Here is an 18,217-nt window from a genome sequence, read left to right on the forward strand (position 1 = left end):
AATATTTTCAGATACTATTTTTCAGACCAGCACAAAGACTATATAACAAATGGTCCTGTCATTGAGCTGCTCTAACTTACATGACAAGCCCCTGCTTCTGCTTCTCCAGCACAGATCATTGCTGAAGTAATGTTTATCAGACCCAATGTGAAAGTTTTAAACTGGCAATTGCACATCTTATTCTCTACCACTTTTATCTTCACTTCTTGCAAAGTCCAAGGAAATTGTAGGGACTCTATTTTAGAAGAGAACAGAGAGCTGTTAGATAACTGATGATTAAATTTTGAAGAACTGCAGAATGTGGAATCTTGTCGCACCATTTTTTATATTCCTCATCCATTCACGTTCAAATAATTGGCTGTTAAGATAGCTGTACCTCCAAATCTAGTGTTACCCCATCCAGTGGACCAGCAACTGGTGCCTGTATAGAAGGTACTGTCACAGGAGGCCAAATATATTGGGCTGATGTACTCAGTGAAGGTAACTGGTTCAGTAAGTTGGATCAGGGCAATGTCATTGTTTATGTCATTGTTCAGGAAGAGGTCATACTCTGCATGAAGGATAATGGACTTCACACCTCAAGTTACCTCATTTGGATTCATGAGAGACATGTACTGGTTTTGTCTACCCAGGTAAAAAGTCCAGTTGTAGGTTGATGACCTTTCACATAGAAATGAAGGTTTTATATGTTCTATTTCTTGCTGAATATGTGTTATATGTTATATGTTCAGCAAGAAATACGACTGGTCAGTAAGTGCTTTCTAAAGAGTCTAAAAATTGCTGTCCTTTTTATACCAGCCTGTCCTTAAATTATGGCCTCCAAGGTGGTTTATCTATTGATAAGTGAAGTTAACTGGAGGGGAAAGGTTAGCTAGGCCTCTATGTAATCCTTAATGTGTTGGCACATTATATAATACATTGCTTATAATTATTACAAAGCAAAATTATCCAAACGACAAATAAAACAAAATATGAATGCTTTGAGTGAAGGTTTCACTTTGTATTAAAAAAAAAAAATCAAAACCATCATGCTTCATGGCACTCTTGCTGCTATGTCATTTTTCCATGGGGTGCATTTACAGTATGTTTGGAGGGCGTATGTTGGAGTCTTACGAGATAATGCAGTGTGCTGCAGTAAGCACCCATTCACTGCTGATCAGGGATCCGCCACATATATGAGCCTTGTCCCAGTGCAGACCCAGTGCATTATCACCCCCAGCAATACGGCTGTTCAGAGGAGCAACACCACAGCCTGGGGAAAAGGACATTTTTTCATATTATAGATACAGGCATAAAAAAGGCAAAGCTTCTTCATTACTTTCAATTTTAATGTGCATTTTAACACTTGTATGTGTGTAGCAAATAACACAGTCAATGTGAAGTGAGAAATGTAGGTAGTGACACCATCAGTGTTATACACAGGCTTTTATTTACATAAGATAGAAGATTATGATACATTTATTTATAGTCATCATGTTGTCAAGACATCTCTTTTGGTGTCCTGAAATAAGACCATTCTTGGGAATCTTTAGATATATTCTAAGAAAACCTCCATGTAAAAAGTCTTCACAATAATTAATAAACCTGAACTGCATTTTACCTGCTTTTGCTTCATCCACCAGTCCTTAAGAAAAAAGAGAGAAGCGTAATGCAGTATGGCCTTGCATTTCATTCTAACAGTGATTTAAAATCAATTAAAAATGGAAAGATTTGTGTTTGTGACCTAATGGAATTACTTAAAAAACAAATGTGTATATATACATTTTATAAAATCGTATGTATGTATATATATATTAATTGCTGTGGTGAATCAGCAGGTAATTAAATTTCTTTGCAATTGTGTGTGGATTTTGGCAGTCTATTTAAATGCAGACTTCTCTTTCAGTATGTTCCTGGAACCATAGAGAGACTCACTACACACAGCTCAACCACTGAACAGTGATCATGAATGCTAGCCTGCCTTTGGGCCCTTTGTGTGTGTGTGTGTGTGTGTGTGTGTGTGTGTGTGTGTGTGTGTGTGTGTGTGTGTGTGTGTGTGTGTGTGTGTGTGTGTGTGTGTGTGTGTGTGCTAATAAAATTATGTGGATGTAAGTAAAGGCTTTTGAATCCTAAGTCTAGTCATTTACACACTGTAACCTTAAAAAATTGTAACTTTTAGTCTGATACCGATCAAATATCACATAACCATGAGGAAGAGGTTGTGCTACTACAAGTGAATAAAAACAAGCTAAGACAGTAAAAATGCACTTACTCAACATCATCATTAGCATGTAACAAAGACGATTTTCCATTTCAGACTTAAGGGAATGTTACTACTAAGAAAGATGGAAAATGGAACAAATTATCATATGTAGAGAAAGTGAAAACTAGAATGAAAGAATGCTGAATGCAAGTTTGTATAGAAAGTTCATTGATGCATGAGAGAGACCTAAAGTAAAACCTGTTATAGTGCCTTATCACTGTATTGTGCCACCATCACTGTAACAGTAAATATTAAAGTAAATATTCAGAGAAGACGAAGACAAAATGTCCAAGACAAAAAATGTTTCAGAATGGGAAACTAGCTCACGCATTTCAGCCAAAATAGGCTTTTTGCTCACACAAATATAAAATGTGTCTATGTCAGTGAACACCATTTTCCCATTTGTTTCACTATCACATTCAATATCAAACATCAATAGTTTCAGCAATAGCAATGAAATATGTCATGCCAAATGTTTTTGAATGCAGCTTACCTTGCTGATAATCAGTCTTCTTTTAATACAGAAGGAACATAGAGGATTTATTTATCCTGTGCTTTAATGATTTTCCAACAATGTCTGTCTGTTTATGTTTATAAAAGGAAGGGTCATGATGAGGTTTTTCAATGCTCTCTTGTACTGGACACACAGGAGGAGAAGGAAATTGCCAGATTTTAATGTAATGAAAGTTTGGTAATCCTGTATTTGTAATGCATTATAAATGCATTAATAATGCATTATATGGCATATTTATAATGCCTGCCATAAGCCTATATAATTACTCATTAGTAGTAAAAGCTACATGCCCAATGCCTAATAAACCAAACTTCATAAACTGAGGTTTTATGAAGAATTAGAGCAGTTGTTCATAAGAACATTAGACATATTTAGCTATATTCTTGTTGTAATGCATTATAACAGGTTCTGATCTACTTTAGTTTATCTTTGAAGATAATGCCATGTACTGTGATCAAATCTGGTATATATTGAATATATATATATATTCAGTATTAAATTCCAAGTCGGTCAATATTGACCATGCCAAAAAAGTGCAAAAGAAAAAATGGGTTTGATCCTGGCTTTACCCAGAGAGAGATACAGTGAGAATCAGGCTGCTTCCATTTCAATTCTTAAAATTTTATGGTATAAGAAGGTGGTTCATAAGAACAAGGTTAAATAGCAAATATTGGGGACATTAACCGACCTAGAAAAAGAATGGCAAACAGCTGGGGTGAAGTGCATGGCAAGGACAGTTCAAAAAAGGCTCCAGGTGGCAGGGCTAAAGCTAGAAAAAAATTCCTCAGTCAGGCTGAGGTTTGGAAAAGACCACAAGTATTGGACTATAGAGCACTGGAGTGAGGTAATCTTCTCTGATCAGTTCAATTTTATGCTTGGCCTAACACCTGGTCACCTGATGGTTAGATGGAGACCTGGAGAGGCTTGCAAGCTACAGTGTTTCTTGCCCACTGTGACGTTTGGTGGAGGATCTGGAGATGTTTCATCAAGACTGAAATTGGGCAAATTTGTCTTTGTAAACGACACTTGAATGAAGACATGTAGAAGGTTATCATGGAAGAAAACTTGCCTGTTCCCCTCTAACTTAAATCCACCACTCAAAAGTAATTAAACATTGTATTTAGCTAGCTAGCTAACTTTCCACCTAGTCAAACCAACCTTGATTCCTGTTTGTTAGGTAACATTAGTTACTAAGCAGTTTGCTCTTAGGCTTTGTAACTAGCTATGTAATCTAAACTAGTTGGTACCATTGAGTGTTTAACATATTAAGCCAATTTTTGTGTATTTCTTTTTCATTTTATATGTTTACATTTCAAGAGATGGTGTAAACATTATACTGTGCTGCTAGCAGTATATGGTGAATATGGTGAAGATAAAACATTTGGCTGACACAGCTTTCTCAGCTATGAAAAGGGGAGGGGGGGGGGGGGGCGTTAGTGCTACTGGCCTGGGCCCATGGAGAGCAGACTAGCTCCTCTGGGACCACTATGTGGATGGTCTAGTGGGTCCGGCTAGGTCTCCAGCTGTTGCTACTGTCATCTCTTCTCTCTCTCTTTTCCAGGTGTAGGTTATGACTATTTGGCAGGTCCACCCAAAGCCTGGGAAGAGGACTGCCTCAAGGGCTTTGCTTCCATGATGGGCTCTCCCTGGGCATCATGCGACGTGTGGGCTGTAGTCTGTCTTGGCAAGTTTGCAACCAGAGCGGACGTGCCCCTCTGTATGTCCTGCAGGGCCAGGGACAAGCCTACAGTTCCTGCCCTTCCAGTAGGTACTTGGTTTGTGCACCTTTTGTGTTTGTCTGCCAACACACCTCTTTGTCTTTGTGTGCTCCTACTGTCCATGTGGGTGCATCATGTTGTCTGTATCGGCTGGGTCCTGCCGAGGCTGCTGTCACCATTGCTTTCTGCTGCATTTCTCGTTCGGTTGAGGCTGCGGCTATCACTGGTCACCACAACGGCTTCGTCGTGGGTGCTGCTGATCATTGCCGAATCTTTGGTCCTGTCAGACCCGCTACGGAGCATCACCGTACTAACCTGGGAGAGGCATAGACTTTGCCTTTCACCTTCACGTGTTGACATACCTCTCTTGATGGTGGCTTCTAGCCCTCCTTATGTTGTGTGGGCCAGAGGCTTTGTCGTGTCACGATGACATGGGGTTCGCTGTCCCGATGGTGGACACCTCGGGAGCCGCTCCCTTGCGGAGGGTACGGTAATGGTACACTCCCTTTCCCACTTATCACATAATATGGCCTGACACATGCAGTGGGTGTTTACTGTTGACTGTTCTCTTTGTGACTGCCCCCTTGTTTGTTACCACGGCCCCTTGTTTGTTACACACTTGTTACACTTTGTTGTTCATTTAGTTTATGTCTGTGTCTAAACTCCTGTGTTGGATAGAATGTTGTTGGTCATTGTAGGTGTTAGCATATGTGTTAATGTTTTTGATGTATCATTCATTGTTTGTAACACACTGCACTGTTTGCTTCATGTGACTGCCATAACGTTTATTGTTTCTCGTCTAGTGTGTATAAATGTCTGTCTTCGTCGAGAAAGGTCCATGTGTCCTGCTCCTTGCCCTGCAGCACTTGGGCAATAAAGCATTATACATTCCATAAACCGCATAATAAATGCAGTTTTCATAGGAATTGTAACCAAATGTTTGTTTTAATATTTCACAGTAAAAAAAAAAGAGAAGTGATAAACAAATGATAAAATAAATGATTTAACATTACTTTTGTACATCACAAAAAAAAAAACTTTACAACAGCACTGTTCTCGCCTACATAGCTTTGATCCCATTTACATTTACATTTACGACATTGAGCAGATGCTCTTATCCAGAGCGACTTATATCCTAGTACAGTACAGTGGGTTACAGAATATTCTAGTGCAGTACAGTAGGTTAGAGTCCAACATATCAATGAACTAGAATACTGTAGAATACAGAAATCTATGCTGATACCTAGAAGTACAAAATACATAAGGTCTATCTTAAACAATGATGAGTGCAATAAACCCCAAAGGACCTTATTAGTTGTACTCATAAGTTTCATAAAGCATTGAAAGCATGACAAAGGAAACAAATAAGTCTTTTCAAAGCCTTTATTGTACACTTAACCATGAATTTCAGAATCTATACTAGATTAGAGTGGTCCAATATATCTCTGTTTAACATTTAATACTTGAAAAATGAATTTAATACCAAACAGTTAATGCTGTAAAGGATTATTGTAAATGATTCTTGTCTAATCTGTTTGTGGCTTGTAAAAACTAGAAGTGAAATTCCTTATCGCATTTTGTTGCCCCATTTCACTGTGTAAGTTAAGGAAGGTATTGTACGTTTAGAAGACTTGAGAAAAATCCAATTGAGAACAGATCATTTAACCTAAAAAGAGATCATATACAAAAGTATACTATATAAAAGTTATTTAATATTTGGACACAAAGGATTTGCACACAATAACTCCATTAAGTTTCCAAAACACCCCACAGCTTTCCCACAGCGTTAAATAAGATTCTTTGTTGAGACATTGCTCTTAGCAGTTTTGGTGGTCATTTGCACTGAATAATTTCTGAGGTCACTGAGATGCAAGCTTAAATAAACAGAACATGCATGCTTGCATAAATATCTTGATAGTTATCCACAAGTTGATGATTTTGGAGGTATTTTCTTGGGAGATGGAAGTTCTCTGCATGTTTCTCTAATTTAGGACCTGTGGGACATCCCAAGTTAGGTCACTACAAATGAACCTGATATATAAGATGCAATGGATGGCAAGCCATAACATTAAGTCCACCATGCATTGTTTTGTGATTCAAAATACCACTGGGGGCTGGAAGGTTTTTTCCTGATAGCCCTTATCACAGAAGGAGCTGTGATACACTAGTGCACACAGGCCTTCCAGTACTGCCCAGCCGATCTGTTTTTCAGCTACAGTTACACACTATAACCATAGGAATAGTCACGTGGAGCAGTAGCAGTGCAGGCACCTTGTAAAGGGCCTTGCAAAATAGGTTTATAAAACAGAGTTGTACATCCACTGGAGTGGTGAATTAAGCATTAGCAAAATAATAATAATAATAATAATAAATGTTCACTAATAGCGCACATAAGTGTACACTTTAAGAACATCAAACCTATAATTGATGGCAAATAGCTGATAGCAAGCATATGCTATGTTTTTAGAAAGAATAAAGCTCTTTGAACTGCTATTGTGTACAAAAGGTGTTATACAGGTTAACTTGACTTGCCTTGTCTTGAAATCTTTTCTTGACCTAATCCCTCTAGACTCCATAGACCCTTTGCTCACTCTTGTAACTATATACCTTTCATGTTAAAATAGTTACTGAATAATTCAGAGTAGTTCCTAAAAATATTACTTAGGAATAAATATATAATACACTTAAACGTTTAGGAGGTTAAATCGTATTTTTTATTGTGTGTGTGTTTTCCTAGTAAACACACTGTATGATAATAAGCACGGATGATAAAATAGTATGAAGAATATTGAAGTATTGATAGAAAATTATTAGATATGTTAAAAATGCTTAGTGATTATGACATAAGAGCTTTTGACTTTGTGCATTTCTTTGCGATTTTCTCATGCTGGGCAGAGTTTGGTGTATACACCCACATTCTGGGACAGAATTCCACTTCACATTAAAAAAGGTGAGTTCTGTAGATATCTTTCAAAACTAAATCAAAGCAATTTTGTCTTGCTCGTAATGTCTTAAAATTACTTATATATTCAGTAATTCCTAAATATTGTAAAACAAAAAAAGGTGTTGTATACTCAAAGTACAATACCAAACTGTCAACTCTACTTATCCCATGTGCAACGAAACATTCTGTCCCTTCTTAGCCACCATATCGTCAAAGTGGTTTTTAGAATCATGCCTGAATATTAATCAGCCACATTCTCCTTCCTACCTTCTGTACACTAAAAATGATCATACTTTCTAGCTCACTTCTCCCTCTTGTGGTCAAAAGCTCTTAGGCCACATTTATGGTTATTATTATTTTTATGTTCCTCTCCTGGCATTGATTATATCTCTCATCCATGTACATCAAAATTATTACAATACATCTTTATTCAAATAAACAAAATATAATATTACATCAGATTACTCACATTGCCTGTCCTTTGATGAAACAGTGTGATCTAGTTCTTATCATACTAATGACAAAAATAGTGCACTGAAAGCTTATAATGTAGTTATTTCAGCAGAAGGAAATTATTGTAATTAGGGTCCTTTCATTTTAAAAACCTTGCTCTATCATTTGTAATCAAGTTGGTTAATCATAGTTATTTTTGTATGGCTCATTCATCCTTTAACTAAGAGGGATTAATCTAGGGCTGTTTGGATTCTACTATCACTCAATAAGGGCTGTATCTACTTCTCTTTTATACACACAGACAGCATGCAAACGAGAAACCGAGAGATAAACTGGACCCTCCTCATATTTCTCATCCAGTCTTTTCTTTCTTCAGTGTTCCCTTGAGCCCTGTCCTCCTCTTCAGGTTGGTGTACAAGAGAGCAAAGTTGATAATGTAGGTTGAGACACATACAACGCAAAAGTCTCCCAGCACCAGAACCAGAATAGCAGCCAAGTATACAGAGCCGACTACCGAAAAACAGGACATCATTACCAAAAGGAGTGCTGCTTTACTGGATGCAATCTGACCTGCAAAAAGTCAAAGACAACCAAAGCAACACTTATATAGGCATTTTAATACTAATGGACATTGCATTAATAACACATCTCTTTGCATTGCCAGTTGTTTCTATGGCAGTAGTGAAACTCTTGCAACTTTAGAAACCCATGTGATGTTATGAATTAAACATGAAACCAAGCAAAGAGTTGACCAAGAATTAACAAAATAACAATATCAAGAATTCTACAGGTGTTCCTAGATGTTTATAGGTTATTTGCAGATATTTACAGACAATTGTGTGATTCTGCGTTATCTAAATATCTCTAAATATGTTACTTTAAGTGTAATTGCAAACAAATGTATGAATCACAGTGACTGATCACTTACCCAGGCCTAGCTGTAGAATGTAGAAAATGATGCCCAGCAGACTGTTGGGTTGGTTAAGAGCACTGTCCTTTCCAACAAAGAGCTGTACAAGTCCAAAACCACGCCCCCACCTGAAAAAACACATATATACACACAAAATGTTACTGACCCAGTCAACAAGCAGTCAATGTTGAAGACCCTTCACAACAGAGGGATGAATCACATCCTTCGCTGCTCTGCTAGGCTGTGTCACTCATAATAAAGAGTAGCACAATAAAGAGCCTTCACTACACTAAAGGAGGCAGCTCATTTCACAAAGTCACTACTCACTGCAAGTATAGGCTGTCGGTGTGATTAGGAGTACCATATAGAGATTTGTGGACAGTGATAATGTTAGCATTGTTTTGTCAATCGATATACAGATCGCATTTGATTCGATCTGTTTACACTGGGCAGTAATAAGGTTCTCAAGAATGGTGTATTTTGACAGCATTTGGTGTATATTTTATCATGGAGCTGAGAGGGAGTGTTATGTTGGTGGTTCGGTTTAGCTTTATCAAGGCTCTTCTTTTGCTGTTAGGTCTCAGTGAGTATGTTGGATTTTAGCTATCTCCTTTGAGGAAGTTTTTTTGTGGGACTCTTTGTAGCTGTTGATACTGCTTTTTTCAAATGATACATCTTGTGTATCCCTAAAAATCACTAAATTGGGGGGGGGGGGTGTTTGTTTTTCAAGAAAAGCTTGTACCAGGACTAGTGTGCTTGTACAGTGTGTAAAATTTAGAACACGGCAATAATAATAATCATCATCATCACCATCATCATCATCATCATACAGTATTCTTTGAATGTTTATAGGTTATTTATGAAATGTCCAATAGCCTCTTACTGTAGTCACACACGTGTAGTTTGAAGTCACACACGTAGTTTTATGTTTTGAGAATGTTGGTTACTTCGGTTCAGAGAATTATCATCGCATCATCTACAGCTTTAACGATTTCCAATGACAGCGGCGTATCGGAAACTTAACGAACACGACACACATAGACACCTTTAAACAAAAACTTGTGACATACCTTGAAGTGAAGACCTTAGAGCAGCTGACTGATTCGGCCAGATCGCACATCGCACGATATTCTGGGTTGTTCTCCCGGGACAGTTCTACGTGTAACGCGTAAACTGAAAGAACAAAACCTAAACAGCAAAGTAAAACGCGAACATACTTTTCCCATTTTGGAATTCCGACAGGTAAGCTGCGCGAATGCATTGCGATACCAAAACACTAAAACGGAGTATGTGACCTTCTCAACCACCTACAAAGCTGTAGGGTAATGTCTATAATTCCGCTTTGAAACGGCTATGCCTATTTTATACGCAAGCGTCTCCAAAATTCAGGTCACCTTATTTTGTAAAAGGCTTTTTCTAGTTTGTTGTTCTTGACCTCGAAATTTAACAGAAACCTCTCTGCAACGTGGAATAGACTGGACCAAGTGCTGTGATTGGATGTTGACGATGATGCGCTGCGTGTTTTGATTGGACGGGTAGACAGATGTGGCCAGTTGTGGGACTCTGTATTGTACTTCGTTGCGAAACACAAGGCCTATTTTTCATAAAATGTTCGATGTTATTTAGGCTTACGTATTGTATTTAATCCCCAAACCCATGAGGGGTAAAACAAAACCATCAAGCAAAAGCAAAAACGATAGTAGCTATATCACTCGCGGTCCGAGATTCTATCTCTCTATATTTACAATTCACACAATCTGTAGTGGGAGGAGCCTCGTCTCAGTTTACCGTGTACAATATGTAAACAGTAGCAAGCTAAGGTTAGTCAGTTTACTAGGTAAGAATATTTTAAATGGCTTCAGCTTGTTTATCATACGATTATATATTATCCCACTGACGGACTGTCAGGCACTATGCTAAGTAGGAGTTATGTTTGAACGTTCGGCGTGACTGAGCGCTGATAATTACCCGATAATGTTAATTTCGGTCGGCACCGCCCAAAGAATAACCCTATTCTACGACGAAAAGAGCCCACCCCTGTAGATACTATTGGGTTTTCCGCACACAAACCTGCAATCAATTGGACGTTCGCGTTGCCGTTCAAACACAATACGGAAGAATACTAGGAAGTAAAATAGATTTGCCATAGCCTAACGAAAAGCAGACATGCTTTGACAGAAGCGTTGGGAAGTATCAGTATCCCGAATGGTTATCAGGTATGTTATATTCTTTTATTTATTGATTTGTATTTCCTCAGACTGGTGTTATTAGAGCAGTAACGAAAAGGCAATACACATCTCGTTTGTAGCTTTTTTTTTTTGTTGCGATGGGATCACGCCCCTAGGCTAAAAAGAATGAGAGTTGAATGGCGCTCGTTCTGCCTTATACTGAAACACGCAGCGTGATCTGTTCATCATCATCATCATCATCATCATCATCATCATTGTTCATTCATTACGCTACTATTACGAAGCTCTAAACTTGGGTTCTTTTTAAAAAATGTCCTCGGTCTTGTGCTGTTACATCTTAGCGATCTGTTATGTTCAAACAATAGAGCAAGCTAGTTTTAGAGTACAGCAGGCTTCGATACGCAAGTATATGCAACATTGTTGCATTTTGGTTAAAAGTCACGCTAGTGACCAGTGTATTTCGACCGTCTGTTTTCCCTGTTAGTTTATTAATTATTTGCAGGTACCTAGCATCTAACTGAACGATAAGATAGTTATCCTGTAACAGCATGGAAACAATAACCTCAGAAGTGCCATGATGCCAATGATAAACCATGCCCACAGGTGTTACATTCTCACAGTTTCTTTGTTGTGATTCAGGATGTCATCCACCGAGGTAGAGAAAACAGACGATGCAGAACCAGCAGCAGTACATAACGCCTTTGACGCCGACAGCAAGAAGGAGACCAATGGTGACCAGAGCCATCAGGCTCCAGCGGCAGAAGTTCAACCTCAGCCTGCCAGTGACACGGCCACCACTGCAGACACAAGTACTGTGGCAGCTAAAAATCTGGCGCTGCTTAAAGCCCATTCTTTAGATGTGAAGTTTGAAGTTGGCGAGGAGTATGACATAATCGAAACCATCGGCACAGGGGCCTATGGCGTTGTTTCGTCTGCCAGGAGGCGGGACAATGGTAGGTACTCTTGAGACTCTAGAATGTTGTGGAAGTGAGGTTATGAGCATTTCAGAATGTTAAAGTTCAGGAATTACTTGCTTACTTTAAGTTAAGAATTGATTGTCAGTACTGCAAATAATGGTTTTTACACCATTATAAATTCTGTCCAGGTCAGCTCTTCTTGATCTCAGCTCATTATACAAACAGAACAATGGTTTCATATGGCAAAAAGACTTGAGAGCTTTCCTGAGTCTCTGTTTCTTTTTGACACTGTCTCTTCATAAATCATAAATCCAATAATGCAGTTTATTTAGGTTAGACCTGTTTGATTCAAATACACATAATTAATATGCATGGTATACTGGTTCTTCCTAGAAAATCAGTGAATTAAGTAAATTGAACCAAACCAAGGTGGCAATGTGAAATCAAATCAAAGCCATGTCGGCCTGAGAGGTTGAGTCTATAACTGTACTTTATAAACACTAAATATCATTGGACATTGTTGTCTAAGAAAGTGTGGGCATCCCGCTAAGTAGACCTTGTACCATGCTTGAGACCTTTAAGTGAATACAACATTATTTGTGGATCTTTTCTGTCCCATGAGCAGTAAATGTTTTCACTAATTCACAAATACAATTTTGTACGCAGGCCAGCAGGTGGCAATAAAGAAAATTCCTAATGCCTTTGAGGTGGTGACAAATGCTAAGCGCACACTCAGAGAGCTCAAGATCCTGAAACACTTTAAACATGACAACATTATCGCAATTAAGGATATTCTTCAGCCTGCTGTACCTCATTCTGCCTTCAAATCTGTGTAAGTATGAGCAGCGTTGCATGCACACACGTTTTCATACACACCGTAGCGCTTCAAGGAATGTGAAGTTCCAGAATTCTTTGACTGTTACCTTCTTTCATCCACCCCTCTCTTCTCTTGCTAGTTACGTGGTCCTAGACTTAATGGAGAGCGACCTGCATCAGATCATTCACTCAAGGCAACCGTTGACCCCTGAACACACACGCTACTTCCTGTACCAGCTACTGCGAGGCCTGAAGTACATCCACTCGGCCAACGTGATCCACAGGGACCTCAAGCCGTCCAACCTGCTGGTGAATGAGAACTGTGAGCTGAAGATTGGGGACTTTGGTATGGCACGGGGCCTGAGTGCAGCCCATGCAGATGAGTCTCGCTCATTCATGACCGAGTACGTGGCCACACGCTGGTACCGCGCACCCGAGCTCATGCTCTCCCTACACCACTATAGCCTGGCCATCGACATCTGGTCAGTGGGCTGCATCTTTGCCGAGATGCTGGGTAGGAAGCAGCTCTTCCCAGGGAAACACTATGTGCATCAACTGCAGCTGATCCTCTCCGTGTTGGGCACGCCTCCTGAGACTATCGTGAGGGCAATTGGGGCTGAGAGGGTGCGGTCGTTTGTGCAGAGTCTGCCATCCAAAGCGCCAGTGCCACTCTCCAGGCTGTACCCGCATGCCGAACCGGCTGCCTTGGACCTGCTGGGCGCCATGCTGCGCTTTGACCCACGTGAGAGGATCAGTGTGTGTGAGGCCCTGGAGCACCCCTACCTCGCCAAGTACCATGACTCGGATGATGAGCCAGTGTGTGTGCCGGCCTTTGACTTTGAGTTCGACCGGCAGCCCATGGGCAAGGAGCAGATCAAAGACGCCATCCTGGCTGAGATCCAGGACTTCAACCAGAAGAAGCAGAGCAGCAGGAAAAAGATCCAGTTCAAGCCTCTGCAGAGGTCCAGCACGAGCACAAACTCAGGTCCAGCAGTGGAGGGCTTAGTTAATAATTCACATCCAGCAGTGTCACACACTAACAATCCCCCAAACACTACAGACACTCAGCAACAGCAGCAGAAACAGGATCAGAATTTGGCAGCTACGATGCAAATCATGACCAACTCTGTCCATTCCTTTTGTAAGCATCCCCCACATCCTCAGCATCTCACTCATGTTTTGCCGCCGTTAGCACAGGCAGGAAATTGTCAGGATGTTGACATGCCCAGCGCAAACTCTGATGGCCAACCAGAAACCATAGACCTTACCACGCCCATATCAATCCAAGGCACACCGCCTTGTGACCCAATGAGAGACTGCACAAAGAAGGAGGAGCCTGTTTCAGCAAATCAGGTTTCTCTAGGACAAATTCGGAACCGCCCACTCCTACAGATGACCTCTAAATCACTTCCCTCCAATATTCCTCAGGCAGGTCCTTCACTTTCACTCTCCCAGTCCCAGGCTCAGTCCCTCTCTCAGTCACTTTCTCGCTCACTTGGAAAAGGGGGAAAGGCAACAATTGGGGAAACTACCAGAAAGGAAGGAGCAATTTCAGATGACACCAAAGCAGCTCTCAAGGCAGCTTTGCTTAAGTCTGCCCTGAGGCAAAAGGCTCGAGGTACATGGACCTGCACACGCATATGTATGTATGTATGTATGTATGTATGTGTATGTGTGTGTGTGTGTGTGTGTGTGTGTGTGTGTGTGTGTGTGTGTGCGCGTCATATATATATATATATATATATATATATATATATATATATATATATATATATATATATATATATATACATACATTTTGATGTTTTTGGGTTTTTTGGGGGGTTTTTTATTTTTTTTACAGGATTTATTTTGTCCTCAGGTTTTCTCTTTAATCCCTTCAAACTGATTCTTCACAGTGCACTACTGCATAGTTTTGTAGTTTTACAGTTATATAGTGACAGGGTAGATAGTGTTTTGTTTTTTGTTTTGTTTTTTTAATCATGGCTGTACTCCTACTAACTAAACTTATAATTGTATTAGCTTTTAATTCTTCCTCAAAGTTTTTTTTTTTGCTTTGCCTGAACTAATGAAGCCTACTCACGTGATTCAAGTAGAAATACAGTAAACAAAATCTGAAAACAGAAGCACACAGGGGTATGAGGTTTATTTAATAATTAAGCTTAATAAGTCTTCATCTTTCCTTTTTCATTTTCTTGATTTTTCATTTAACTTGGTTAAGTGTATGAATTAAAGGCAGATAAGCCTGTCATTCACTCTCATGTAACAGACTTATATTGCACTTTTAAGGCTTAGAAAAAATGCAGTGCCAACAAAATTGACAACCCTTAACCTTTTAAGAAAATGTAATATGCTTTAAAGATCAAAAAACCAGATAATTTCTCTCTTTGATTCGCAGATGGAAGTTCTGCAGCACTGTATGTAGACCTGAGTGGATCATCCTCCTTGATTTCCTCTGTTGGTCCAGAACACCGGAGACCTGTTACTGCACAAGAGAGGCAAAGAGAAAGGGAAGAGAAGCGAAGGAAAAAACAGGAACGGGCAATGGAGAAAAAGAGGAAACTGAAAGAGAAGGAGAAAAAGGAGGGGAAACAAGGAGAGTCTCTGGGTGGCGTCTTGTTAAGCGACAATGATAAGAAGCTGTTGGAGCGTTGGGGGCGAATGGTGGACAGCCGAGTGGACAAATCACAGGCTACCGATGGCAACACTGCCAAGTCCAGTGACAGTAAGGGAGGGTCCTGTCAGATACAAGCAGCACTAGGGAAAAGCCTGATGAAGATGTCCGCGGACCCAGCAGAATCAGTCAAACCTGCCAAACAGACAAATGAGTTGCAGGCCTTCAAAACATCCCAACCAGTAGTTCCTCCAATTGGACAGTGTGTGGCATCTGGAATGTTCCATCCACCTACCACTTTCAATTCCCTGCCACTCTCCTTAGGCTCAACTCAGAACGGGGACATTGGAATGGTGGCAGTTGGCGGAGGTGGAGGTGTGGGTGTGGTTGATAATGGTGGTGCTCTGAGTATAGTTGGAGGAGGGACTATTAGTGTGGTGACTACCCCATGTGCATTTGCCAAAAGTGACATCTTAAAACCCCAACCTCACACTCAGTTACTTGGTGGTGGAACCATATTCACCACTCTAGAGAACTGGACAGGAACTCAGGCCAGTACAGGAACATCTCAGCAACCACAGACCCAGCACCAACCTCAGCAGATCCCGCTGTTCCCCTCCCTACATGTGAGCCATCCAGCTCACAGTAGCTTCCCACAGCAGCCCGCTTCTCATGGTCAAATGCAGCCTCTTCCGAACACCAGACCAGCTCAATCTCTCTCACACACCCAAACACCTAGTGCTAACCCTCCATTCAAGCTGCTTTCGTCAGACACTTTCATCACTAAGCCTCCGTCCCTAACCCCCAATGGGACTGCAAGTGTCGGTGTGCAGGACACCAGCACACTTCTCTCTAACCAGGACTCAGTAGGTGCTCCTCAGCCCCTGGAAAAGTTGTGCTCAGTCCTGGGAGATCAGCAGAATTCCCAGCAGCCTTCTCACGGGCCTCCTGGAACAACTGCCCAAACTTGCCTGAGCCTCTCAGACACAGAACCACCAGGGACCAGCAGGGCCCCAGATATCCACACGGTTACACTACAGCTATCTAAGTCACAGGTGTGGGGTTGTCCAAGCAGTGTTAGAAATAAACACGAATAACCTTGACATTTGTGTTTTTGGATAACATTATACTACCACTCTTTTATATTTTGACTGTACACGTAACTGTAGTGTAATATATTAATTAACAGTGTAACAATGCTTTGACATACTACACTGGTAATATGCACTGGTAATACTTTTCATTAAATAATCTCATTGTGAGTCAATGCATTTTTACATATTGTTACTCAATAGATTCTCTGTAATTAATGTTATATGCAACTAATGTTGGTAATGTAATTTTTGTGTATGGTCTCATCCTATTCTTCCCTCTCAATATTCAGGCTTTCAGACTGTCTCTGCTCCTCTCTCTGCCAGGTTGAGGATGTTTTACCCCCCGTTTTTTCAGTAACCCCTAAAGGCAGTGGGGCAGGATATGGTGTTGGCTTCGACCTTGATGACCTCCTCACCCAGTCTCTCACTGACCTCCAGCATTCAGACCTCAGAGAAAGGTTGGCTTAACACCTAACATCTGAGAATACACACACACATTTTAAAATGTAGTTTGCATTTACAGTACCTAATGTTCTTAAAATGTCAGCTAACTAGTGTTTAAAAATGTACACGTCCTTTTTTCATATCAGTCACAATGACTCCGCGCCCCTATCAGCATCCTTGCTGTCGGATTGGCTTGAGGTGCATCGCATGACCCCAGCTGACTTGGAATCGCTTCAGCAGGAGCTCCAGCTTGGATCTCCCATGATTCTTTCCGACAACTCCACCCTCCCTGAGGCCTGATTCCTATATTCGTACCCCACACCTTCCACCTTTCCATCACATTTTTGGTGAAGTGAGAAAAGTGAACAAACATGCATCACAGTAGCATTGCTGCTAGTGTTAGGGTAGACTGGTACCCAGTACTCTCATAGGTTAAGTGATTTCCTTATTCAGCACCTTATATTCCACCTAAGATAATGTTTTGTTCATCCAACATAAGGGCAGACTATACTGCATACAGGCTTTTTAAAAGAGACTTCATATTTGACCAAATCACTTTATTGTAGCTGTGGCCTGCTGTTGTCATACCTATTTAAGCTTGTCTGTTTTTTTTTTTTTAATGCTAAGTTCCTCTAGCCTTACATATTAGGATTTTTCCTTCTAGGAATAAAGAGGTTACAATATGCACAGTTGGTGGTGCATTCTCATGACCACTTTGGTGCTAATTTGACAAACAATGGCTTGCCACAGGTATGAAATAAAGCTTTTTGGTTAAAAAAATACAAAACCTGTCATTTAACACCTTCAGTGTGGTATTGAAAACTGCAGAATAGGTGATACTGAATTTACATTGCGCAACTTTTATTATCCTCAAAACTGATCACATCTTAACTCTCAAGCCACAAACAAAATATCAGACCATTTAGCAGCAAAAAAGAAAGAAATCTCTTTCTAAAAAGGTGTCTGTACTTTGTGGCTCCAAGTGCACTGAAGAGTGCAGAAGAAGAGAGACTGAAGGACAGTCCCTTGATCACTGTGAGAGCACACCCAACTGGTGGAACCATGCCTGACACCACCCAGGTGTGGTATGTAACACAGACCAGTGAAACGGCACCGCATAGACCAGTCCAATGCCTCACAAATGCCTTGTAGGAATTAGCATTCGACAAAACTGATTTTTGCACCAGCATCACAAAAGAATGTTTGTTAGAAATAAAAAATAATAATAATTGGATAAATGAGTGGTGGTGTTTTCTGATGTGACAGTGATTTTACACTTTAAAACATGACTTTCCGTTGAGCAAAACAAGACGTAAATATCATCTAATGACTAAAGATTTAGCATGATATGCAAGATGGTAG

General features: G+C 40.3%; 2 protein-coding genes and 1 pseudogene across 4 annotated transcripts in view; 1 reads left to right on the plus strand and 2 right to left on the minus strand.

Moving 5' to 3' along the window:
• LOC113591953 (transmembrane protease serine 9-like) overlaps positions 1-4,777 on the minus strand; it is a 16,145-nt pseudogene extending 11,368 nt beyond the window's left edge. The window contains exons 1-4 of the transcript XR_014117264.1: positions 4,651-4,777; positions 1,114-1,252; positions 377-660; positions 81-235 (exon numbers count right to left, since the gene is read on the minus strand). The product of XR_014117264.1 is annotated as a transmembrane protease serine 9-like (transcript). The remainder of the gene's footprint in view (positions 1-80; positions 236-376; positions 661-1,113; positions 1,253-4,650) is intronic.
• A 2,388-nt stretch (positions 4,778-7,165) lies between these two features.
• vkorc1 (vitamin K epoxide reductase complex, subunit 1) lies at positions 7,166-10,373 on the minus strand. The gene is made up of 3 exons (XM_027032665.3): positions 9,852-10,373; positions 8,800-8,909; positions 7,166-8,441 (listed from the first exon to the last, which is right to left on the minus strand). The coding sequence occupies exons 1-3, from the start codon at positions 10,040-10,042 to the stop codon at positions 8,224-8,226; spliced, it is 519 nt and encodes a 172-aa protein (XP_026888466.2). The 5' UTR covers positions 10,043-10,373; the 3' UTR covers positions 7,166-8,223.
• Positions 10,374-10,857: 484 nt separating this feature from the next.
• On the plus strand, positions 10,858-18,093 carry mapk7 (mitogen-activated protein kinase 7). Of its 2 annotated transcripts, none has more exons than XM_081697394.1 (7): positions 10,858-10,997; positions 11,610-11,923; positions 12,554-12,719; positions 12,844-14,345; positions 15,102-16,372; positions 16,736-16,869; positions 17,002-18,093. In XM_081697394.1, the coding sequence occupies exons 1-7, from the start codon at positions 10,987-10,989 to the stop codon at positions 17,153-17,155; spliced, it is 3,552 nt and encodes a 1,183-aa protein (XP_081553520.1). In that variant the 5' UTR covers positions 10,858-10,986; the 3' UTR covers positions 17,156-18,093. The 2 variants fall into 2 exon arrangements, with proteins under 2 accessions (XP_081553520.1, XP_026888463.2); XM_027032662.3 differs by having other exon boundaries at positions 12,844-14,321.
• The last annotated feature ends 124 nt before the right edge of the window (positions 18,094-18,217 follow it).

This window comes from Electrophorus electricus, chromosome 15 (genome assembly GCF_041902795.1).
Source record: "Electrophorus electricus isolate QZ-2024a chromosome 15, ASM4190279v1, whole genome shotgun sequence".
Lineage (NCBI taxonomy): Eukaryota > Metazoa > Chordata > Actinopteri > Gymnotiformes > Gymnotidae > Electrophorus > Electrophorus electricus.

Coding starts and splice junctions, on each gene's coding strand:
- mapk7 (XM_081697394.1), top strand. Junction 14,346..15,101: donor ATGGACCTGCACACGCATAT/GTATGTATGTAT, acceptor TTTGATTCGCAG/ATGGAAGTTCTGCAGCACTG. Junction 16,373..16,735: donor TACAGCTATCTAAGTCACAG/GTGTGGGGTTGT, acceptor TCTCTCTGCCAG/GTTGAGGATGTTTTACCCCC.
- vkorc1 (XM_027032665.3), bottom strand. CDS start 10,042: ATGCATTCGCGCAGCTTACCTGTCGGAATTCCAAAATGGGAAAAGTAT. Junction 8,910..9,851: donor TCTAAGGTCTTCACTTCAAG/GTATGTCACAAG, acceptor GTGTTTTTTCAG/GTGGGGGCGTGGTTTTGGAC. Junction 8,442..8,799: donor CATTCTACAGCTAGGCCTGG/GTAAGTGATCAG, acceptor GACTTTTTGCAG/GTCAGATTGCATCCAGTAAA.